We start from the raw sequence: 24,155 nt of genomic DNA, 5'->3' as shown, positions 1-24,155 counted from the left end.
GAGGCTCCCCCCTACCCCCCTGTGGAACTTGGGCCACCCAATTCTAGATAAGAATGTAGATTTTAAGGATAATAACAGCGGTAATAAAATGTTGGCTAAACTCACCTTGGGAAAAGATATCATCAAAAGACATTTTTTGCTACTTTTAATGTGTCCCTGGCACTGTGTGGCATTTTCAGAATACCATTCTGTTTAGCTTTTCAAGGGCTTTGGCCTGAAGTCCTTTACAAATAAAAGAATCCAAATACAATTTACCACAGAGGGTCTTTCCCCTGCTTTGGGGGGGGTCATATAACGTGATACCGATAGGTTTCTCCCACTGAAACGGGGACTCCTGTTCTGCAGGAATCCACACCCCGGTTCAGAAGTTCAGAGCGTTTGTCTGGGGAGCAAAGTCTTCCCCCGGAGCGGAGAGGCGTTCAAAGGGAGGCTTCGGTGCTAATGGGATTGTTAACGATATACCTGAGAGCAGATAAATATTTGACAGCTTCGCAGAGCACTGGGGCTTCTTCGCAGTGTTAAAGCCGAGGGTTTCCCCACAGGCTCGGGACCTCGTGGCTTCATTAGACTTCGCAAAGGAAGGGAGCTGGGGGCTTTCCAAGAGCACGCCGGTGTGGAGGAACTTCACTGGAAGCAGCAGACAGGGGTTCACAAAGGGGGGGGTGCCTGTGTGTGCGTGCATGCGTGCATGCGTGCCTGCATCTGTGCTGGGGGGGCGGTGCGGAGATGAGGGCTACAAAGCTGCCATCTAGAGGCGTCTCGACGCAGTGTATATATTGCAAGTCTGCAGCCCTGGAGCTCCCAGTTGCTCGGAACCGCTCAGCCCTGAGGCAGGGAGCGCAGGAGCCGGAGCCAGCCGGGAGGTAAAGAAACCGTTCCTTCTGCAGCCCTGGTGGGATGAGGGCAGCCGGGAGGCGGTGGGCAGGGCTCCTGCTCTTAAGCCGAGGGGTCTTTGTCCGAGGCTTCTTTCAAATCGCGGGGGTGGGCGCTTGGGAAGGTGCAGGTCTGCGTTCGGAGAGCCGGGCGGCTGGTCGCACGGCTGCCTGGCAAAGCGTGGCCGCTGCCCCGGGGAGGGGGCACCTTTCCCTGCAGAGAGTGGAAAGGGCAGTGTCCTCAGGCCACTTGCGGGGTGACCCCTCCGGGCGTGTGCTGGACTTAGGAATCCGGTGTTTATTGGCGGCCGCGGGAATTTAAGCTGCCGGGAGCGCAGGGCTTCTCCAGAGGGTGGGCTGTTCATTCTGCTTTGAGAGTTGGCTTGGGGGCTGCGGGGCACCCTGCTCACCGGGTCTCTCCCCGTCCATCACTGGGAGATGGAATCAGCGGTTCACAGGCAGTTCCAGAAAGATGTGCGCTGCGTGACGGGAAGCAGAAGCAGGGCTGAGCGCCTGTGGAGCCGGGGTGTGTTTGAGTTCAGTGCTTTGCGAGGCAGGGCGAGGTTGGGGGGGTCCCCAGATTCTGGAAGCCAGAGGGCTCCGAGGCCGAGTGTTCAATACAGCTGGCTCTGGCTCCTCGTCTCTCGACGCAGTGCATCCCTGATAATCTAATTTCTTGTTCTCTCAGAAGGTGTTAAGTCCGACTTCACCTGGGAAAAAAGTGCACAAGTCTAAGCCTTTGTAATTTAAATACACTCTCCAGGTGAAACATGAATTTTGCTGGACTTTGTGAGCACGCTCACGTCCTCGGGAGGCGTCTCAGAAGGGCTTTGGAGTGAGGTCAGAGATGGGTGGGTGAGTGTGACTTGTAATTTCCAGACAGAACGAGAAGTTGGAAAAGTCAGACTGGCTGTCTCTTTCTTTCCTTCTTTTCTTTCTTCCTTTCTCTCTCTCTCTCTTTCTCACAATTCATCAGCTCACAACAGAATAATTACATTTTCCCCAGAAGTGGAATGCCCCCCTGCCCTGCCACTGAAACGGTTTACAGTCCTGTGAAAGTCCTTCTTTCTGCAGAGTCTCCATGTGATAACTTTTCGTTCTCTTTTTAGCCGCAGATGCTGCCTGGGCGTGTCTTTATTGATGCCAGGAAAATGCCGAGATCAAATCGGCTTGCCTAGGGAAGAAAGCCGGGACTGCGGGCCTGCGGGGCCTGGCCGCACTTTGCATAGATTTTAAAGGGAGACGCCGCCGGCCGCCTCGCTGCAGCCCCAGCTCCCCGATGCAGGGCCCTCTCAGAGGCACAGTTGCACACGGGGGCTCGAGCTTGGAAACAATTTGCTCTTTTTTCTCCGGCTCTGCCATAAACACTTGACTGTGCACCACTGCTAAGCTCGATGCCACAGCCTCTGGGGCGGGGGCGGGGCAGCGGGGGTGGACACACAAAAGAAAAACAGAATTGCAGGTGGGAAGGCAAAAGAAAGCTGGAAAGCGCCTGCCTCTCACGGCCCATCTGATTTTTTTAAAGGGGCGTGCACAGCAAATCAGAGTGGAAGGAAACCGGGGAAGTATAGCAAAAGCAGCTGCCCCTGCTTCCAAGGCAGGCAGGCAGGACCCGGGAGGGGTGGTTCTCCCCTGTTGCAGCCAGTCCTGAGAGAGTCGAGAAGGTATCAGGGTTTCCATCAGGCCCTGAACAGGCCAAGTATAGGCTTTCTGGATGGAAAAAAAATCCACACACAAAAAAGAAACAAACAAAAAAACCTATTTACTCAGGAACAGTGGCTTTTTGTGTGGCGTTCGAGGCAGCGAGGCTCTCGTTTTCCAGGAGACACGGGGAAGTCGGCAGCAGTTACTCAGGCCTGAGGGTGAGGGTCACTCTAAATCCTCAGAGTGACCCCTGAGAAGAGCACAGCCTTAAAGATTTGAGGACGCGATTTTTTCCCAGCGCTTTCGCAGGACGTGAGTGGAATTGGGGGCTGGGAGGTATGTGCACTTTGAAAACCAGGCAAGTGAGGGACTGGGTTTTGCTCCTGGGAGCAGAAATGGCACTAGAGCCCCTTCCAAGGGAGCAGGGGCGATTTAGAAACAGTCAAGTGGTTTTAAGTCCAGGAAATTATAGCTCCAGGGCACGTATTTGCTGTTAAATAAAGGCAAGCAAAAAAAAAGAAGGAGAAAGAAGCAGGGACGGTTCTGTCATTTCGACTACCTGGTGGTGCTCTGCAGGGGCACTCAGTCGTCTTTGTTATGTAAGAATCTACTAATTTAGAGCTGGGGGAAGGCGTGTTGTGCTTTGTTATTACAGTGGTGGGGGAATTGCACAATTCTGCTGAGCCACGAGTAGGTTTGGAGGCTGACCCGTATTTTGTTCCAAGCACTGGAAGAGTAGAGAGGCAGTGACTGCCTCAGGTGGCCCCGAACCCCAGCTGACCGGGGCAGGTGTAGGAGCAGGGGCTGCGTGGGGACCGCACACGTGTAGAGCTCCATGCTCCAGAGAGCTGGCGTCCCCCAGGTTTCTTACAGCACCAGACCCCTTCCTGAGAGTCTTAGCTCCGTTTGCGTAGAAGAGGCTAAGTCTTGTCTGTTCTCCGGGAGCCCCATTGTGTGCGCCGAGGGAGAGGGACAGTGAGTGGCTCTCTGCCCGGCTGACCGCCCACTCTCAGCCCAGCTGACCGCCCATGGCCTGGCCCCGGCCCTCAGTGGGGTGGGAGTTGGCGCTCTGGTTACACTTGGCCAGCCCAGACGGCAGCCGTGGTGACGTGGGGCCCTGGCTCTGCCCTGCTGGGTGCCACACAGCTTCCCTGTCAGGCAGCTGAGCACACAGGCCAGATCGGGTTTCTGGATGTGGGGTTCATTCTATCCCCGGTACTTAAGTGGATGGGGGTCCCCAGTGTTAACTGACTTAGGTCTGAGGACCCCGAGGGCAGGTGGCCTAGATCTGAATTATAGTAAGGCCTCCTTCCTTCCTTCCTTCCTTCCTTCCTTCCTTCCTTCCTTCCTTCCTTCCTTCCCTTCCTCCCTCCCTCCCTCCCTCCCTCCTTCCTTCCTCTTCCTTCCTATGTTTTCGGTTCTCAAACGAATCAGAACAGTTCTTCACTTGTGTAAACCAGGATCCCTCGGGACCACTCCTGAGTGTGTGGTCAGGTCAAAGGTTTTCTGGTACCTGGTCAGCTCTGGCTTCACTAACTTCTCAGGAGTCATTGACTCTGGGTTTGTTGAGCCCTGCTTTGGCGAAGGCGTCTTTGCTGGCTGGAACTGGCGGACACCCTGCTGCCCCGTCTGCTCTGGCCACAGGCGCCTGCCGGGGCTCAAGCGTCCCTGGGTTGCCCCGTAGATTTACTGCAGGATTGGCAACAAAACTCCAGGAGGCAGATACAGAAACACCAGGCCTCAGTCACGTGCAACGACCTCAAGACTCTGTAGGGCCTGCGGATTCCCCTTTGCTAAATGGCAGGCAGCCAGGTAGAAGGGGCGGGGCTTTCCTGGGAGACCGGAGCACCGCTCCTGGTTCCTGCTGGATGAAGTCTCTGGAGGAGACGGGAGCTGCCAGCCCCAGGGAGCTGGCCCGGCCTCCGTTTCCAGCTGCATAGCAGTGAGAGAAGCCGAGAGGGCGATACTGTCTGGGGACAGTGTGCAGTGGCTCCCAGAGCTTCCCCTGGGGGGAGGACAGTGCAGAAAGCTCATCAAGAAGGCCATCTGAAGGCGGAGGTCCTGAGGAGCCCAGAGGCCAGACGGCCCCTTGGTGTGCATGCGGGTGCCTGGGGGCCCTGCCTGGCCCGCAGGCCCTGGGAGCGCCTTCCTCCCCGAGGCGCCCGCCTCCAGCCCCTGCTGCACCCGCCACCACGCACCCCCGTGTGCCCCTGCACACCTGCGGGGTTTGTGCCACTTCTGCTTTCAGAGCCTTTGCAGCACCGAAGCCACCACTTGCTCAAGTCCACTGTGGCCCTGGCAGGGATAGTCCCAGCCGGACCCCCGCCCCACTCAGCCCTGACTCTTGCCTGCAGCTCTCCTTCCTGGGGGCTTGGCCCTAGTCAGGTCCAGTGACCATCTCTGTGGCACGTCCCCGGTCACCTCAGCTCTCCCTGCCTCCTCCTTGAAAGCCCCCATGGGTTCCAGGGCACCACTCCCCCACTGCCCTCTGCTTCCTGGCCTCCTCAGTTATCCAGGGAGCTCTGGGGCCGGGGGTGGGGGGTGGGGGGCGGGGAGGGGAGCAGGCTGTGGTCTTGCTGGCTCACTGTACCCCAGAGCAGAGTTCGTCACAGAAGGGCCACCCCAAACATTTGGGGTCATGGAAAAGGGTGACAGTGGCATCTCCACTCAGCGGGAATTTCACCTACAGGGACAGTGGCCTCAGATCTCTGGTTTCAGAAGTGCCTGGTCAGCTCTGGCTTCACTAACTTCTCAGGAGTCACTGACTCTGGGTTTGTTGAGCCCTGCTTTGGCGAAGGCATCTTTGCTGGCTGGGTGTGTCCGCAGGGAGGAGCCGTCGGGGGTGGGGCTTGAGTAGCAAAACCCGAAGTGGGAGTTGAGGGTAGGGTGGGAGGAGGAGGGAGAAACAGTGTTATTTGGGTCTAGAGGGGCTGAGGGGTCTGTCGGGAGGGGTCTTCCAGGTCTGTAGTGGGAAATGGCCACTGTATAGAAGGCCGTTTGGGTGAGCGCTGGCCAGATTCCTGAGCATTTGGCAGTCTGTCCAGGGAGAGGGAAGTTTTCTGCAGGACACACTGACGCCCGGTGGGGATGATAAGCTTGGAGGCCTCCACCCCTGGCTTTTCCCCCAGCTTGCCTGCTGCCCCCGGGCAGAGCCTTGGGTTGCCCCTAAACACCTGGGGCGGCTCGAGGCTGCTCTCTTGTCGGCAAGGTACCAGGTGGCTGAATTGTGAGCCTGACGGGGAGGAGGTACATGGCCCGAGAGAGTCCTCGAAGACAGAGTGGAGCCCTTCTGCCACGTGGGACTCCCGGGAATGGACGGGCCCTCTGCAGACCCCAGGCAGGAGGGCCGCGAGGCGGGTGGGTGCTGGTGCTCCGCAGGCCTGGGTCAGGCCGCTGCTCCTCGTGGTGGACACGTGGTGACATCTGTGTGCAGCTGTTGGACGAAGACTCTGTAGAATCCAGGTGACCGGTGAGACGGAACCCGGGAAGTGTCAGCGAAGAGGGGACGCCCGGTGACCTCCCTGCCTTTTGCTCTCACAGGGGTCTCTGTGGTCCAGGAACAGGGACCGTGAACCTGTACGGTTTTCTGGGACATTCCTGTCTTTATTACAATTTACATAATTATTTTATTTTTCAATTACGGTTGACATTCTACGTCCTATTAGTTCCAGGTGTACAGCGTCGTGGCGAGACATTTATACAAAGTATGAAGTGGTCCCCTGTGATTCCAGCGAGCACCTGGCACCCTGCGTGGTTATTACGATGTTGCGACTGTATTCCCTGTGCTGTACTTGACATCCCAGGACTGTTTTGTAACTGCCAATTTATACTTCTTAATTAAAATTTACATAATTCTTGATGTCATTTTCCAACAACACCAAACTTTATGGACTTGAGACTGCAGTTCCTGTTCTCCCCCCAGCCCACCGCCCTGGCCCGGGACTTCAGACACACAGCCAGCTCCCTCCGCGCCTTCACGCGCACACGGTCACAGGGGAAGCGCACCTCGCGCCCGCCCTTTCTGCCGTGGGAGAGCCTGCACCGTGTGTGCGTGCGTGCGTCCTTCCGCACACCGCTTTGAGGAACGCTGTTCGAACGCCCCGCGTTCGTGAGCCCGATCCCCTCTTTGTTTTCACAGCTGAGTTATATTCCAGACGCCAAACCACTTCTCCACCGAGGGGTGTTTTTGTCTTCAGGTTTTTTGCTAGCGTGTAATCCGTGCTTCAGTCAGCATTTTCGCCCGTGCACTTGGGAACACGTGACTCTTCCGCGAGGAAGGGCCTGTGAACTGGGGAGTCTCGGAACTGGAAAGTCTTTTATTCTGCGGTCCCCTCTCCCCTCGGGTCAGGAAGCCAGGAAGCGTTGGTGCAGACGCGACAGACAGCCTCAGTGTCTGGGGCCCGCCCTGCTGGCTGTGGACTCCGGCCCTGGGCTGGTTTGACCGGCACCACTGAGTCGCTGCTAACCAACCGGGCTGGTCGGTTCCGGCAGCGGGCGAGGGCCCCAGAGGGGTGAGGACGTGTCCCTAGCCCTCACCTGCTGCTGCAGAGGAGCTCACATGTGCGTGCACAGAGCACCTCAGCTCTGAGTCCTGGACGAGGGGCCCCCTTGCTGTGGCTGGAGGGGAGCTGGGCACTGGGGCAGGTTTCTCTGAGCACCGAGTGGTCTTCGGTTCTAGGTGTATGAGATTCGGTTCTGCAGAGTTCTGTCGCAGTTGTCCGCTTTGCGAAAATCCTACTGAGCTGACGTGAAACTGCTGAGCCCGCGGGGTGCCAGAAGAGCCTTTTGACCAAAACGCGCGTGTGTCCTCACGAAGCGGTCTTTCTCTTGCAGCTTTGTGGTTCGAGTCCTTGTGCAGGCGCCCCGATCGCGGCCCTCGACACCATGGATCTGCACCTCTTTGACTACTCGGAACCGGGGAACTTCTCCGACGTAGGCTGGCCCTGCAACAGCAGCGACTGCATCGTGGTCGACACGGTGACGTGCCCCGGCATGGCCAACAAAAGCGTCCTGCTCTACACGCTGTCCTTCATCTACATCTTCATCTTCGTCATCGGCATGATCGCCAACTCCGTGGTGGTCTGGGTGAACATCCAGGCCAAGACCACCGGCTACGACACGCACTGCTACATCTTAAACCTGGCCATCGCCGACCTGTGGGTGGTGGTCACCATCCCGGTCTGGGTGGTCAGCCTGGTGCAGCATAACCAGTGGCCCATGGGCGAGCTCACCTGCAAGGTCACCCACCTCATCTTCTCCATCAACCTCTTCGGCAGCATCTTCTTCCTCACCTGCATGAGCGTGGACCGCTACCTGTCCATCACCTACTTCACCAACACCTCGAGCCACAGGAAGAAGATGGTGCGCCGCAGCGTCTGCGTCCTGGTGTGGCTGCTGGCCTTCTGCGTGTCCCTGCCCGACACCTACTACCTGAAGACCGTCACGTCCGCAGCCAACGAGACCTACTGCCGGTCCTTCTACCCTGAGCACAGCGCCAAGGAGTGGCTGATCGGCATGGAGCTGGTGTCCGTGGTCCTGGGCTTTGTCATCCCGTTCTGCGTCATCGCCGTCTTCTACTTCCTGCTGGCCCGCGCCATCACGGCATCGGGCGACCAGGAGAAGCACAGCAGCCGGAAGATCATCTTCTCCTACGTGGTGGTCTTCCTGGTGTGCTGGCTTCCCTACCACGTGGCGGTGCTGCTGGACGTCGTCTCCGTCCTGCACTACATCCCCTTCACCTGCCAGCTGGAGGGCTTCCTCTTCACGGCCCTGCACGTCACGCAGTGCCTGTCCCTGGTGCACTGCTGCGTCAACCCGGTGCTCTACAGCTTCATCAACCGCAACTACCGGTACGAGCTCATGAAAGCCTTCATCTTTAAGTACTCGGCCAAGACGGGCCTCACCAAGCTCATCGACGCCTCCCGGGCGTCGGAGGCCGAGTACTCGGCTCTGGAGCAGAGCGCCAAATGAGGCCGGGTCTGGGGGCGCGCGCGCTGGCTTTCAGCCGGGCTCCCGGCCGCCTTGTTTCCGGGAGGAAAGCGAAGGGCTTCGGGGCTTGACACCGAGCAGCCCGAAGGCGGGAAGGCAGGTCACTGTGCTTCCTCCATCTGTCTTTGATGCCAGCCCGTCCATGGCGGGGCCGTGATGCTGACTGTGTCCCTCTGGACGGGGCCGTGGGCCGATGCCACTTGTCACAGCGGCCGCCCCGGGGCTTGCCTGCATCTCTGTACTATAGCACTCTGTGTTTCCTGAAGGTTCGCTACGGCGACTTGTATTTAAATGCTAAGACTTTATTTTCTCACTTTTGGCGCTACAAATGTATTTGAAAGTTTAAATATATTTTAAAAGTTGTATGGGAACTGTAATGCTGACATGTACTCTGTGTTGTAGTTTTAAGGTTAGGTTGACTTCGGTTTGGACTAAGGATGGAGGTTGTTGGCTGTTGCGAGATGACATGTACACCTAACTGTATACATAGACCCCGGCCTTGGCGGGAATGGTTTATATACGGCACTTCCGTGTCCGCTTTGCCCCGGCGCGTGGCCGGAGACGAGACCTGCCCTGCTGCGCGGTTTCCGACGTCGGCAGTGTCTGCAGGCGCAGCGCGAGAACGGACACGCAAAAGCCAGCCTGGCCCAGGCTGCGGCTCCCTGTCGAAGTCACGCACAGTCGTGTGTCTGAGAGTTCTCTTCATCTGTAACTTATTTTTTTAAAAATAAAGGTTTTTTTTCCTACAAAGGCATTTGAGTCTCATTTTTAAAGCATGTTCGGTATTGAGGTGGTAGGTATGATAATAACAAATACACACAGCATACACAGGTCAACATACAACGAATACGTATTTTTGAGGAGAGCCCTATTATTAAGGCAAAACCCAAGGGTTCACTCGGGTGAAATGATATCAAAGGAAATCGCTGACGTGCATCGAGTGTTTCGTTTATTTAAGGAAATGTTTTCCCGGAACGTGTGCGGGGGAGGGGGATGGTGAGGAGGCGCTGCTGTCCGGTCGGTACTGGGAACTTCCCGATGGCTCTCGGTCGAAGGTCCAGGGCCCAGGACTCACATGTCCCCAGGGACACACATCACGGCTCTTTGACCCTCCCTGGCTAAGGTTCTGTGGTTTAAAGCCCCATCGTCCGCTCTCTGTTGAAGAAACTCTCCACTGAAAGAAGAGCCCATGCAGGACCCTCTGCTTCAGGCCACATGGAGGGTGAGCAACCCAAGTAGCCTCTGCTGGTTTGGAGGAGCACTCGCAGATGCCGATTCGGGGCCTCAGCTCCTTCGACGGGGGCCACAGGAATGGCGGAGATGTTGGCTGGCCGGTACACCCAGGCAGGAACGCAGAGGAGGCCTGGCTTCCCGACACTGCCCCTGCCACCTTCACTGCCGATGAGATGCATTTGCCCAGAGAGGTGTTTGCTGACAGGAAGGTAGATTGGGCCCAGGAGCTCTGGTCTCAGCTGGGAGTTGGGGGGCTGCTCTGCACAGGAAGCACCCCACACATGTCTGCTCACTCACAGGCGCACAGCAGACAGCCCTGGTGGGACCCAGGGGCCCGGCCTGCGGTGGGAAGCCTCCCACCCCTGCTTTATTATAGCTGAGAGATTGAAACCAGGGTCTCAAGTCATTCTGCAAACCTGCTCAACACACTTGTGTTCTCAGGTGTGTATGCACCTTACCTGGTTCTGTCTGGGATTCAGGTCAGATACGAACAAGGAAGGTGGTGGCATGATGGCATGACCGCAGGCGAAGGAGCCAAGGTCAAGGACAGATCCGAGCAGAATGGCGAAGGGAGGTTGGAAGTCATCAAGGATCCAAACCCGAACTCCTGACAGTGGAGAGGGCTGGTGTTTTCTCAGGGCGTTCTAGCGGTCGGAGCCCAGACAGAAACACCCTCACTGGTAGGACATTCAGCGGGTGTGAGCTGCCCCCACAGCTCAGCGGCGCAAGATGCAGGGGAAAGAAGAGAGAATCTGGTCTCATTTCAGCCAACTCAGAGGTGCTCCCCTCCCAGCCCCGCATTACCCTGGAATTTTGAGTATGCTCTGGTGGGGGGTGGGGGTGGTCCTTGATCTTTATTTGTTGCTAAGGCAGCTGCTGAAATGCCGGCTGCCCAAGGTGCTCAGGCAGTGTCCTTCTTCCCTTGCCCNGCCCCCGCCAGGCTTCCTGCTGTTCTGCACGGGCGGGGTCTGGTGCTCGCCCAGGCCCTTCCCTTCAGTCTCACCGCTCACCAGCGGCTCCTCCTGCGTGGAGGTGTGAAGGGAAGGAGGCGGGGCCAGTGCTAAACTGGGCCTAGACCCGCCTGCCGCAGCAGTAGCTGCGCACCGTTGGCTTGTGGGAAACGTCCGGTCTCCACGAGGGCCCCGGCTCTGCGTCCCAAACCTCTGTGGGGTCCCCAGGGTCCCATCCATCCCCTTGTCCAGACTCAGCAGGGAAGTGGCCATCCACCCACGAGGCCCCGCCGGCTGCCCCTCCCCGCTGAAGGGAGGGGGAAGCTCTTCCACCCCCTCCTTCCCTCTGACAGGGCCCCAAAGACAGCAGGCCACCACGAGGATCTCCAATGGCAGCCGGTGGTCCTTGAGTCAAAGTGACAGGTTCCCATGTGGTTCAATGTCCTCACAACGTCCTGGGCTCCCCCCATGAAGAAGGAAAACACCCAAGCGCGTAGACAGAATTCTGGACACTGTTCGTTGCCACCTCACAATTGGCTGGGAGCAGGGGTCTTAGATGCCTCAGGGCTGGGGATACACCCTCAAGGGCCCGGGGGCCCGGGGGCCCTCGGTTTTGCACTTCGGGCCCCAACCCTCTGTAGGAGATGACAGGCTGGGGCCAGACACACCTCAGTGTGCGTACAAGGTCCACGCCAACGCTCTTGGGGTACCTGAACGTCTCCATCACACAAAGCCGGGTCACTCACGTGGAGGACGTGCTCCCAGTGCCAGTCAAATCTGAAGCGAGCTGGGGCGGTTTTGGATTTTGATGGAATATTGACGATACCTACTTTAAATGTCCCCAGAAAGAGCGTGGGTCCTGGCAGGGCTGCACCAGAGTGACAGTTAATTCTGCTTCTCACTCGCTCAGCCACACTGGCAACATCTCACCATGACCCTGGGCTGGCTCGCCCTGACAGTGACCCCCTCACCTCCACAAAAAGCCAATAGCAGAGGTCAAGGGGGGTGTGTACGCCAATAAGTCTGGTGAATGAACGAGTAAACGGATGAGTGAGTGCCCAGCATCCCGCCGCAGGACCACACAGCCGCCCATCGGAGTTTCCCAAGCGTTTTGCGGGTCCCTTTCCTGCCGCCCAGAACTCGGCTAATGGGCCGCCTGGGCCAGCAGCACCGGCACCGCCCCACCCACCCCCTGCCCCCGGCCTCGTGCTCACAGGCCTGTCTGCGGCCTGTCGATGGGGCGCGTTCAGCAGCGTATAGCTGGGGTCGCATGTACATGGCTCCCATCTCGGTGCCCCGGGACGTTTCCCAGGGACCCAGACACGTCCCTGGCCGTGGGGGCGGACTCAGCCTGTGAAAGAGGCGTGGTTATCTCTATGGTGTGCAGAGAATGACGGGTAATGCTGGTGTTTCTCCCATTTTCAGAAGCTTCATTTTTCCGTTGGCTTTTCATATGCGTATGCCCTTGGACCTTTGCATGTGGGATTCAGAACGGCTGCCAATCACGTCATTTCTCCCGGCCGGCTGGGGGTGGGGGTAGGGGGCCGCGGTGGCTTCATCTCCCGCTTGTCACAGCACAATGCTCAGAAGCAGCAGAATGGAAAAATCTGGATTTCCATAGTTATTTCTGGAACTAAACTGATTAAACTCATTTCCTAGGTAGGCCGGGATCCTCCCGTCTCACCCTTTTCGGGAGGCAAAGGCAGAGTCACCGTGGCGAGGGCATTACATCCGCTCGGGTGACCCCGAATGCGGGTTGTCACGGCAACGTGTCCCGGGGCGCGCAGCAGACACTGGTGTCAGCGGCCGCGGTCTCTGGGAAAGGGCCCAGGGCCCTCCAAGCCTTTCACACGCAAGCGCTGGAGACTGAGTGTTCGCGCCTTTGTGCAAAGCTGCGGTCGGTGGGCGCGTCCGGCGTTTCTCAGGGTCCTTGTCACAGCGCCACTGGGTTTGGTGCGGAGCCCGAGTCAGCAGCTGCCCAGCTGCGCAGCCCATGAATGTCTTTCTCTGTGGTTGCTCTTTCCACACGTGTTCCTGTTAATTTATTCACCCACCCAGGCCTTTGTTCTTTCAGTCACGGTTCGGATGAGCGGTACCCAGCACCCCTGTGTGCCAGACACCGTGTCTGCCTCGCTGGGAAGCCACAGACCTCTCTGGGCCCAACACTGCGACCTGGAGACATCCTTACGGGCTGCCCGGCTGGGAGCATCCAGGTGACTCTTTCTGGAAATGCCCAGAGCAGAGAGGTGGAAGAGGGACCGGGGAGGCTTACAGAGAAGGGGGCCCTCCATCCTAGGCTGAAGACAGCCGGGACTCCAGGGGCTGGCCCAGGGACGTGGGGTGGGTGATGCCCGCGGACAGCAGCGTCTGGGGTGCCGTCACTGTCCTGAGTAAGCGCTGTAAGGAAAGGCGAAGGTGTCTGAGAGATGTCCAGAAGCTACTGAATACTGACGTCATTAATCACTGCGAGATGGAGCGGAATTCTGGGCGGGACTGGGAGGTTATGATGGCGACCCCCCACCAAGAGGAGCGCCTCCCCCCCTCCTCGAGAGGAAGCTTGAGGACAAGAAGTCGGGGCTGGTAGGGAGGCGGGGGCTCTCTCAGGCTGCAGAGTGTTTACTGGGCCCCTGTCCCCAGAGGACGGGCAGTTCTCCTGACCGCCTCCCCGGTCCTGCTCGTGGGGCCCACTTTGGGCTGGCCTGGATGTGTGTGGTGGGTCATGGAGGAGCAGAGAGAAGCCGAGGGATCTTATGGCTTTTATTAAATTTAGCCTTAAAATCCTAGTTCTCTCATCATCATTATCATTTCTCTCTAGATGTACGGATAGCTGTACACACACACACACACACACACACTCACTCAGAGACCTGGCTAATCAGCCACCCTGGGGGCAGCAGAAGACAGTAGCCCGGACCTGACTGCTGATGGTCACAGGTCACAACCACTACCAGCTAAAGGTCATGTCTTGACCTGAGTTCTGTCTCAGCCCCTGAGCCCTGAGGTGGAGCGAGCCCCTGGCTACTTTCCCATGAGAGCAGAGGGACCCAGGGACAGACCTCAGAGCTGTCCTCAACACCTGGGGGGTGATTCGTCACCCTGACCTCACCTCCAACCAATCAGCTCCCAGCTCCACCCGGAGCCCCTAACCCCAGTGCCCTGTGACCTGCCCTGTGGAATCCATCACCCACATGCCTTCGGGGAGGTCAGGCTCTGGAGCCTTAGCTTCCGTTCTCTGGGGACGAACGATGAATTGGCCAGCGTTTCTTCACCGCTGCTCTCGGTGTCCGGCGTTCTGGGTGTCCAGTGTTTGGCTTGGCAGTGCCGGGCGGAGGGCTGTCCCTCTCGGTAACAGGAGTGAGCTCATTGGAGACTCTGGGCTCCCGGGGTCTCAGCCAGTCAGCCAAGACCCTGTCTCCATTGCGTCCGCCTCCTGACCACACACAGGGACCTTTTCCATCTATGACAGGTCAAGTCAACCCAGACCCTGCAGGGAGTGCAGAGGCAGCCAGCACCCATGCCTCTCTGGTTCCAGGTCCCCACGATGGCACTCCGTCTCTGTGCAGAGAGGGAGGGAGGCCTCTGGATGGGAAGTGGGGGTGGGCCACAGCATCTGAGACCCACTGCCGAGCCTCTCCTAGCAGGCACCTTGGCCTCTGGGCTCAGGTAAGCCACCTTCTCCCAAGCCCAGCAGGCCATGCAGGTGGCTGTGCCCTCCCTGGTGCTGATGACCCCTGGGCCACCTCCCTGTCCCCTGGTGGCTTCCCAGCACCCCTTACCCAGGCCCCTCACCACTTCCTCTCCAATTAACAACTGCTGGGCTCATAGCTCCCGGATGCACTCTGAGCCCTTTCCCTGAACTTGACAAAGTCTCCTGCTCTCCTGGGGACATTCTTGACTCCCACCCGTCACCCTCACTACTTTGCACCCGGCACTTTTCTTCTTTTTAGTAAGTTCCAAGGCTTGTCGCTGGTGTGGGTTAGAGTCCGCCATAGACCCCATGTCACTGTGCAGGACCCCGGAGCCCACACCTACGGGGTCTTTTCCTTATCACTCAGGGTCAGCGTCCTGCTCCTTGGTGACCAAAAGCACGGGCCAGGCGGAAGGCACCCAGCTCTCCGGGGCAGCCCTCTGACCAGCCCACTGGAGATGGGGACACACCCAGAGCCTAAGGAGGGTGGGTGACATCGGGCTGAGGAACTCGAGAAGTCAGGCAGCTGTGGTCAGTGAGTAATGAGGTGTGGCCCCCGGTCACCTGCCTCAGGGCTGACGCAACCGAGGCGTCACTGGGGACTCTCTGCACAGCTTCCTGTGCAGACGCTGCTCTTCTGCTGGTCCACGTCAGTGTTGGGTGAGTCACTGCCCTTGCCGTCGCCCTCGCCGTCGCCATCGTCCTCCTTGCTGAGGAGATCGGGAAGCCCCACTGGCTGCTTGCAGTGTCTAGAATTCTGTGGGTTGTGAGGTGTATAGCTCCGGGGCTTTGGGCACAGCACGTACTTTACAGGGAAGAAAGAGACACGGTGAGGACAATGTTGGCCAGCGAGGGGGCTGGGCCAGCCCTTGGGGAATCAGGTCTCAGCAGAGCTGTGCTCCAGGCAGCGCTGGCTTCAGGGACCTGGATACAAGCCCCAAGGAGGGCAGTGGGGGGAAGCCTACTCCGCTTCGCCCCGGCAGCCTACCCAGGCCGCCTGTCTGGGTCCAGCCCCCCGAACACCCCAGCACTGCTCTGTCACAGCTCCGTCCTGGGACTGGCACAGGACGACGGGGCCAAAGAGTTCTGGGGCAAAGAAACCCTTTAGCCGGCCTGTCCTCAGGGCCCTTTTCTTCTAGACGGAGCATCCAGCCCGTGAGCTGGCTCGGCCTGCAGGGCCAGGATGGAGCATGGTGGGCAGCGGGGCCTGGCCACCAGGAGAGGCTTGCTGGCCACTCCCAGGGTCCACCTGCGCACGTTTTCATTTTGGGGCCCAGGGTGGGCCCCACAAGGCACACTTTTAAAAACTTCCCAGGAGATCTTGATTATCACTTGGGTCTGAATTCGGACTGATGAGCCCATGGAAGCACCCAGCGGCCGGAGAGGCCCCTAGTAGGCGTTTGCTGTGAGTCTGATCTTCCCCGAAACAAATGGAAGAGAGGGGCAGCTGGGCGCGAACCCTCCCTGTGGACCCGCATCTCGGGGTCCGTGGCCCCAGAGACCCTTGCCGGGGCAGGGAGGACAGCGGCAGGCGGGCGGCTCATCCTCGGGCCTTTCCCTCAGGCTCTGAGAGGCAAGGAGACGTTGCCCCGGCGGCTCACTCAGCCATGGGAGGCAGGGAGTGGGGAGAAGGTCTCCCCACGAATGTTTATTCATCCTTGGCCCACAGGTCATCCGGGCAAACGCAACAGGGCCCTCCTACCCACCCATCCTGGAATGGCCAGCCCAACACGGAGAGACCTCGTCCTAGCAGACATCGGAGATGGGTGGGCACAGCCCGTCTGATGGGTGGGCACAGCCCATTGGATCACCAATGGGCCACAGAGCAGCTCTTAGTGACTGGGAGGCCGTTAGACGTGCTCACGGCCTCCTGGAAAGTGGGCTTAATGGGAGAGGGGGACGGTGGGGAGCCGCCGCCCTGGTGCTGGACAGAGGGACCCAGAAAAAGCAGGACTGTGTGCTCTCATGCATTCCAGCAGAACCAGAGTTTCTGGAACAAGCACGCTGGGTGGGGCTCCTGGGACTCCCTCGATCCTCGTGTGGTCAGGCTGCACAGAAGAGTGGAAAAGTCAGATGAATCAGTCTGGTAGCCGACCTTATCTACTCTTTGATTAAGTTCCAGGGTCCTTAAAATGCATCGAAGTCTTGCTGAGCTCACCGAGTACTTCCTTGTACAGAAGGCTCAGGGTTTACTAAAAATGCTTTGCACATATAAGTTAGTTTTTCCTCCCCACCGTACCATCAAGGGGCCTCAGAGGTTTGGGTACCAGACAACTGAGACAGGGCTGTGGCGGTCACTCCGAGGTCATAGGGGAGATGGAGCATGAAGAAAAGTCGTCAAAACTCAGACTCTGGGTCTAGCTGACCTGGGCGTCACTCTCCACTGAGCTTGGTGTCGCTCCAGGGAGTCATACAGCATCTCAGAACCCCAGTCCTGGGATTGCACTGTGGGGACGCTGCTGCTGTCTTCGTCGTGGGCTTGTGTAGGGGACCGAATTGGAGAACAGGCGCGGACCCCAGGGCAAAGAGCCTGATGAGTGGATGCACTCCGGACCGGGCGGGCATAGTCAGTGGAAACTCTCACATGCGCCCTGGGCTTTCAAGTGCTTTGCCCTGACTCCCTTCACCTCCTGTCTCCCCAGCTGGACATGAGTGCCTGAACCCAGGACCACACGGTCTCTGCCCCCTGGGCGCCCCACACCAGGCCTGGTTCTGCACACGGCTGTTGCATAAGCAAATGAACCAGAGTCAGAGCTTTTCCTGCTCTGAGCTCACCACATTCTACCAGGTTGCGTTTAGAAGGAATGTGGACGAGTCCAGGAATGGTAAAAGGCCCTGGGTCTACGGAGGCTAGTCTGGCCGTAGGTGCCCTTGGACTTGGTCTTCCCTTTCCGTCAAATGGTGGAAGGATTCCTATGTGAAGGAAAGGGAACTAGCTCCATGAGCTTTGACTTCGACGCCATGGCAGGCCCCACAATAGACAGATACAGCCCAGCATGCTCCGTGTCCTTGGGACAAAGAGCAGGGGGCCTGGCTGGCTTGCTCGAGCTGGGGTGTTTTGGCTGCTCCAGTGGGGAATGCCACACACAGGCTGCGGAAACCTCGGAGTGGGTGGTGGCCAGGGCCCCAAGCAGAGCCCACTGCCGTCTGAGGTCGAGCCCCTGGCAGTGAGCACAAGACGCGAGTGCCAGCCAGGTGCTCGGGGCTGGGCGGAGCTGGCCACCAGCGCCGTCCCGTTTGGTCCTGCCCCAGGCCTTGGAGAGGGGTTTCCTCAGCCCCGTGTCAGGCCTAGAAGAGCGGGCACGTGGAGCCCTGGGGTGTGGCTCAGGGGGCTGGGTGTCATCCTGCACTTCAAAAGGCTGCCTGTCAGGGGGACTCCCGGTCAGGGCGCACGCCTGGGTTGCGGGTTCAGTCCCGGTCGGCTGGGTGTGCGAGAGGCAAGCTGTCAATTCCTCTCCCTCTCTTTCTCCCGCCCTTCCCCTCGCTCTAAAAGTAAATGAATAAATAAATAGTGGAAAAGGACTGGCCCATGGAGTGTGAGGGGACGAGGCCTGAACTTGAACCTAAGACCCTCTGGGCCCAGCAGGCCTGCTGAGACAGTCAGCCGGCTGTGCAGGGTAAGCCAGGCCCTGCCAAAAATCCAAACCCCCTTTGAAAAGCCTTTTTTCTTTTCTTCCCTCTTCGTAGAGCCGTGGGTTTGAGCAGAAGACCTTGCGTCTTTGGTTTCAAGAACAGACACACTTGATGGAATATGGTTTGTTCTACAGAACTGACCAAATCCAGAGGTCATCCGAGGGCCCAGTGAGACGGCAGGCAGGGAACACCACCTGGAAACAGGACGTCAGGCCTCTGGGGTCCCTTGCGAAGGGAGGGGCAGATGAAGCTGAGCAAGGAACCCCGATTTTTACTGCAAGGTTCTTGCCCCCCTTTCTTTCTGTCAGCCGGACCTGGCCTTCTAAGATTAACCGAAGGTCGTCGAACTGACAGTTCACGCTCTCTCCTGACAGTCCTCTCCCGATCGCCACGCGGATGGAGAGAAGGCCGATTCTCAGAGGCGGGGTCGCCACTGCAGAGCGACAGCAACCTGGGAGGCGGGACCCCCAGCCCCACGGCTTGTTCTCAGTGCAACAGCCTGACAGGTCTGGCACTGGGTGTCGTTTTCAGGGGAGGCCAACCGGAGACAGTGCCGCTCCGGGAAGTGCTTTTATTGAGAGGAGGCCAAGCTTTCTGCGGCATTTTAGTTACAAAGCGCGGTGTCACTTTACCCAACGGTCATTTTTCTAATGGCCTCTCACCGAGGGGCGGGGCCCGCCTTCAGTTACTTGCTCTGGAAAACACTCACAGACGCGAACGCTCAGCAAACAGTGTTTGTTTTTCCTGTTCTCTGTGCTCAGCGTCTCACTCAATCCCGATCCGAGAGGGAGGCCTCCACACCTCCGTGGCTCCCGGGTCTCCAGCGGTGCTTGGCAGCCCCCTCGGCCTGACGGAGGGCCGCTGGCGTGATGAGCGATGAGCCCAGGGGATGGCGGATCCTTCTGGTCACACTTCCCTCGGTCAGACAGAGCGGGCCCATTTTGATTCCAATTCAGCTTCAAGAAATTGGCCCGGGCCGAGGCAATACAGCCCACTGGGGTCAGGGCTGGCTTTGGGCCAGAGGCCGTGTCCTGTGCCCCACTCACCTTGGGGTGTTTCCCCGAAGGTCTTCAGCCGCAGGGTGGGCCGAGTGGCACCAGGGGACCAGGCCTCCCTGGATCCGGCCAACTCACGGCAGGAAGCCAGGGCCTCAGGGAGTCCAGCTTTTGTTCCTAATTTCCCTGGGGCAGACCCCCAAGGTCACGGCCCGGCTCTGGAAGCAGGCGCTGCCAGTCCCCCCAAAGCTGGCTTCCTCTGCCTGCCAAGGGCTGCCGCTTCCTTCCTCCGGCACTTCTGGCTTCAGAGATGGCAACAGGGCTCAGCCATCCGACGCGCCTGCATTCAAGTTCTCACTCTGGACAAGCGACACGGCCCCTCAGCCTTGACCCTCTCCTCTGGAGCGCAGACTGCATGCACGAACCCATCTCAAAGTGTGTGGTAAGTGTTCAGTGTGACATTTACATCACAGCAGGACACGGGCCCCCCGTCCCCTCCACACTGGCTCCCGTCCCCCTCGGATGTCTGCCTTCTTTTCCAGCCTCGCTCCCTGCTTGGTGTCATCAGGAAAGAGCACTGGATCAGATGTGTGAGCAAGCCCGCCACGGCCGGTGTGGATGACGTGGGGACCGCCCTAGGCCCACAGAGGACCCTGCCCATGGGGTGGGGTGCTCCATGGACAGTTTCAGGGGAATCGACAGATTAACTCAGTGTCCCCACCGGTGAGCTGAGCAGACTCAACTTGGCTGGACGCGCCAATCGCACTGCCGTCTTCTTGGCGCTGTTAAAAGATGACTTCTGCCCCTTCCCCCTTCTACACGGATTTCCTGGAGGTGGTTTGTTCTTCCCCTTCCAGTGAGAACTTCCTTTCCATTTTAACAGCCCTCTGTGATGATTCTCTAAAGCCCGGCCCTGTGGTTGCATGCATATTTCAGAAATTTACATATTTCTAAAACTTGGTAATGGTGGGGGAAAGCAAACAAACAAACAAAAACCCTCAAATTTTTGGCCCCACCTGTGATGACTCAGTTCCATAACCCTGGATCTTAGCCAGGGCCTGAGTGAGTGATGACCGGACAGCAGCCCCGAAAGTCAGGTAGTTTGCGGAACATCGCCACAGCAAAGGGACGGGGGGTTCCAGCTTCCTTACAGGCCCCCGAGGGCTTCCTGGAGGAGGTGGAATTCTTGGGGGACCTCAGTCAGAACTTACCCAGTTCCATCAGGGCGGCTGCCCACACTGTTCCCAAACAGCCAGGTTCCCGATGCCCCGCGGCATGTTCTCCATCTCGGGCGCCACAGAGAAGGGGCAGCAGAGATCAGGAGCCATGCCCACCTGTGAGTGCCTGGCATAGAAGAGAGTGGGGGTGGTGGGTGGCTTCCCCTGTGAGTTCTCCAAGCGTGACTGCATTTGTCACCCAAAAGGAGGAGGAGGGCGGTGGAGACACTGCACAGGAGGCCATCGGGTCCTCGCCCAGTGCCCAGCACACAGCACCCAGGCACAGCGGGAGCCTCGGCTCCCAGCTCAGTTTAGCAGTGAACGAATGAGGCCCGTGCCCTTGCAGGGAATAGAGATTTCAATCACTTACACCGAGCTGGCTGATTTACACACTTGCACAAGGCTCATAAATTTGGCCAGGACTCACCACATGGACCCTCAGGGCAGGCTGGGTTTGGAGAGCAACTATCTGTGGGTTCCTTAATGAAAACCAAACAAGAGACATCCAGCCAAGACTCACCAATGACAGCCCGGGAGCCGGCCCCTAGGAATGACCTGTGGTGTTCGTGTGTGGAGCAGTGGCTGCCTGGGTGGGGGGAGGGGGGGCGAGCACGGGGCAAACCTGTCAATAATTCAGTCCTCAAGGGAACGCCGGTTGTCAGGGCCGGGCCTGCCCACATCCTGGGGGCCTCCAGCCACGGGGACCTGGCTCCAGCTTCCAAACCGGCCTCGCTCTGGCCTCCCTGCCCCCAGCCTCACCCCTGGCCCAGCGTGGAGCTTTCAAAAGAAGCGGGCAGCAGGAAGCCTCATTTTGAAAGGTTTCTTTTCCTACCGGGACGGGACGCGAAGCCCAGAGTTGCTGCTGACTCCTCTGCAGCCCTGCCACTCGCGGAAGACGTGGGCCACGCCACCAAACACGCCGTCTGGAAGGAGCCCATTAATCACCGGGCCTGCCCCACATGCTGGGGCGAGAACTGATTTTTGCCAGCAGGAGCCGACGGCGGGCCTGGGATGTTGCTTTAGAAAGAGGAGCCTTTAGGGCTGTTTGCCTGGGGAGAAATATTGCTGTTTCGGTCACCTGCGCTCCTCGGCCAGCCTGGTTCCCCCCGAAAACGCCACCTGGGACACTCATTTTACTAACACAACACCCACACTTCAGGAGGGAAGGCCAGCTTCATAGATTTGGGGGGAAAACAAAAGTTGTTTTTTCAAAATCCCCCAGTGACACATCATACCCGTTCCATTCATGTAAACCCTCACTTCTGAAGTGACAGCATTTAATAAGGCTTCCCCGAGTGACTTTCCCCCCGATTAGGTTGGAATAAATGGAACCCCACGGAGAGCACTCAGCATTATGTATAAAAAAGTCACACGCCACAAAGACTCTTTTCTGCCCACGCCACCGTGGCAGGGGGCCGGGTGGGGGCTGGAGACGGAGATCGCCAGGGGAGGGGGCGGCGGGGCCAGAGCGGGCAGCCCAGAGCTGGCGCCGGCAGAGATCACTGCCGGCTGCCCCGAAGGGTCGGCACCGTTTTCTATCAGCCCGGGAAACATCTGTGTACGGTGGGTTTCCATGAGTCCTCTGAACTTGAGCCAGCGGAGGTCCCTGGCGGGTGCCCCGGGCCTCCTTATCACTGGAGGGGAGGGCGCAAGGCGCAAGGCCCACGGCATCTGGGAAGCAGGCCTGTGCGTGCGTCGGCCACGGTGCCCAGGGCCCTGGCCGAGTCTCCCGCTCGCTCACAGAAACGGCGTCGTATCAGCTGGGTGTTGAAAGTGGGCATCTTTCCTTGACCTTCCACCACTGGTTTCCTTCTATCCTTAGAATTCTTTTCCTTCCAAGAAACCCCTCCTTCCTTCCTGCATCTAAACATGTGCCGTGGAGGCGGTGCGATGGAGCTTTGAGAAGAGGGCTGAGTCTCAGGCCCCTTTACTTTGCTCGGGTCAGTGGTGTCCAGGAGGCAACGCTGAGGCGTGGCCAGGGATTGAACGCAGAGTTCAGGGGCCTGGAAGGGGGGAGGGCCCTGTCCGCCTGGAAACCACACCCCAGCTTGGTTTTCTGCGATACGTGGGGGGTGGGGGGAGGGCGGTGCCGCTACCCCATCTAAGGGTCTGAGGAATGTGTTGGGAGTGAGCACAGATGTGGCGGGAGCTGCCAAGTTTCCAAAACTGCATTTTGTCACCAAGAAAACCAGTGAGGACTCTAGGGGACGAAGCCAGGGTGATTCAGTATTTGTCTCTGGACACGCCAGTTCCAGCAGCGGCTCCTTTGTGGAGTGTCTGCGGCTCAATAAGGCCCGGGAGAGGGCGGACGGCTCGTTCCGGAGCTCGGTTAACCAACAGGCCTCGAATCCTCCTGGAGGGATTTCTTCCAAACGTCGGAACCAGGGCCCAGAGACGATAACGCGTCGTGGAAACGCCGTGCCTGCAGCTTCTCGGGCACAGGTCTCCTCGGCGCATCTGGGAAGCTTTAAAAAACCTTGGAAGGCTGCTTGTGCCTGATAGGAACCCAGGTTGCTGGGAGGGTACAGTGACCTCTGTCAACTCAGAAAAGAATGGCAGTGTTAGGGGACAGTCACACTTCCCAGGGGTCATAACTTCATACAACTTCCACCTCTCAGAAGGCCCAGGTCATTACCCACCAACTTCCGGCCAAGGCCCCTTCCCCCCTGGGCGGTTTCACTCAGGGAAGAGCGAATCTAGTGATTCCAGATGGTTCCCTTAGCCCAGAGGAGTCTCCAGCTTGGCTTCCCACCCGTGGTCCCGGCTCTCCAACGCACCCCTGGGCTCCGGCAGGCCACATGGTCCCTCACCATTTCGAATGCACCTGGGATCGAACACCAGAGCCCAGAGCCACCTGCGCGAGTTACATTCAAATGACAGAAAATACAAGCTCTCCGCATCCCATCTGCAGCACCACATTCCGGCAGTGCCACGGCCCCTCTGGCTCGACTACCGTGGGGCACCTTCCCTTCCACGGTTCCCGTTCTCGCGTGATGTGGGCGCCTCCGTCTGTTTCTCTCTTCCGCTCTGGTCTGGAGTTTTTTTTTTTTTTAATATATTTTATTGATTATACCATTACAGTTGTTCTATTCCCCCCCTTCATTCCCCTCCACCCGCACCCTCCCTCCCCCACCATTCTCCCCCCACTTAGTTTATAACCACGTGTCTCAAGTTCTTTGGATTCTATATTTCCCCCACTATTCTCGCCCTCCCCCTATTTTCTACCTACCATCTATGCTATTTTCTGTGCCTTCTCCCCCCTTCTCCCCCTCCCACCCCCCTATTTCTAACCCTCCATGTGTTCTTCATTTCTATGGTTCCACTCCTGATCTAGTTGTCCTCTTGGTTTGCTTTTGTTTTAGGTGTGGTTGTTAATAACTGTGTGTTTGCTGTCCTTTCACTGTTAATATTTTTCATCTTCTTTTTCTTATATAAGTCCCTTTAGCATTTCATATAATAAGGGCTTGGTGATGATGAACTCTTTGAACTTGACCTTATCTGAGAAGCACTTTATCTGTCCTTCCATTCTAAATGAAAGTTTTGCTGGATAAAGCAATCTTGGCTGTAGGTCTTTGGATTTCATGACTTGGAATACTTCTTTCCAGCCCCTTCTTGCCTGTAAGGTCCCTTTTGAGAAATCCGCTGACAGTCTGATGGGTACTCCTTTGTAGGTGACTGTCCCCTTATCCCTTGCTGCTTCTAGGATTCTCTCCTTCATTTTAGTCTTGGCTAATGTAATTATGATGTGCCTTGGTGTGTTCCTTCTTGGGTCCAACTTCTTTGGCACTCTCTGAGCTTCCTGGATTTCCTGGAAGTCTATTTCCTTTGCCAGACTGGGGAAGTTCTCCTTTATTATTTGTTCAAATAAGTTTTCCACTCGTGGCTGTTTCTTTCCCCCTTCTGGTACCCCTATAATCCGGATGTTGGAACGTTTA

The 24,155-nt window shown here is 57.9% G+C and overlaps 1 protein-coding gene across 1 annotated transcript; it reads left to right on the top strand.

Annotated features, from left to right (window-relative positions):
• Positions 1–756: 756 nt before the first annotated feature.
• On the top strand, positions 757–9,212 carry ACKR3 (atypical chemokine receptor 3). The gene is made up of 2 exons (XM_037069230.1): positions 757–863; positions 7,350–9,212. The coding sequence occupies exon 2, from the start codon at positions 7,401–7,403 to the stop codon at positions 8,484–8,486; it is 1,086 nt and encodes a 361-aa protein (XP_036925125.1). The 5' UTR covers positions 757–863; positions 7,350–7,400; the 3' UTR covers positions 8,487–9,212.
• Positions 9,213–24,155: the final 14,943 nt, after the last annotated feature.

The sequence above is a fragment of the Sturnira hondurensis genome, unplaced genomic scaffold (genome assembly GCF_014824575.4).
Source record: "Sturnira hondurensis isolate 20B ecotype Veracruz unplaced genomic scaffold, ASM1482457v3 Scaffold0018493, whole genome shotgun sequence".
Lineage (NCBI taxonomy): Eukaryota > Metazoa > Chordata > Mammalia > Chiroptera > Phyllostomidae > Sturnira > Sturnira hondurensis.
Note: the sequence above shows the minus strand (reverse complement) of the source record. Positions and strands in the feature narration are given on the sequence as shown.

Excerpts from the sequence above, each read along its gene's own strand:
- ACKR3 (XM_037069230.1), top strand. The coding sequence starts at position 7,401 with ATGGATCTGCACCTCTTTGACTACTCGGAACCGGGGAACTTCTCCGAC.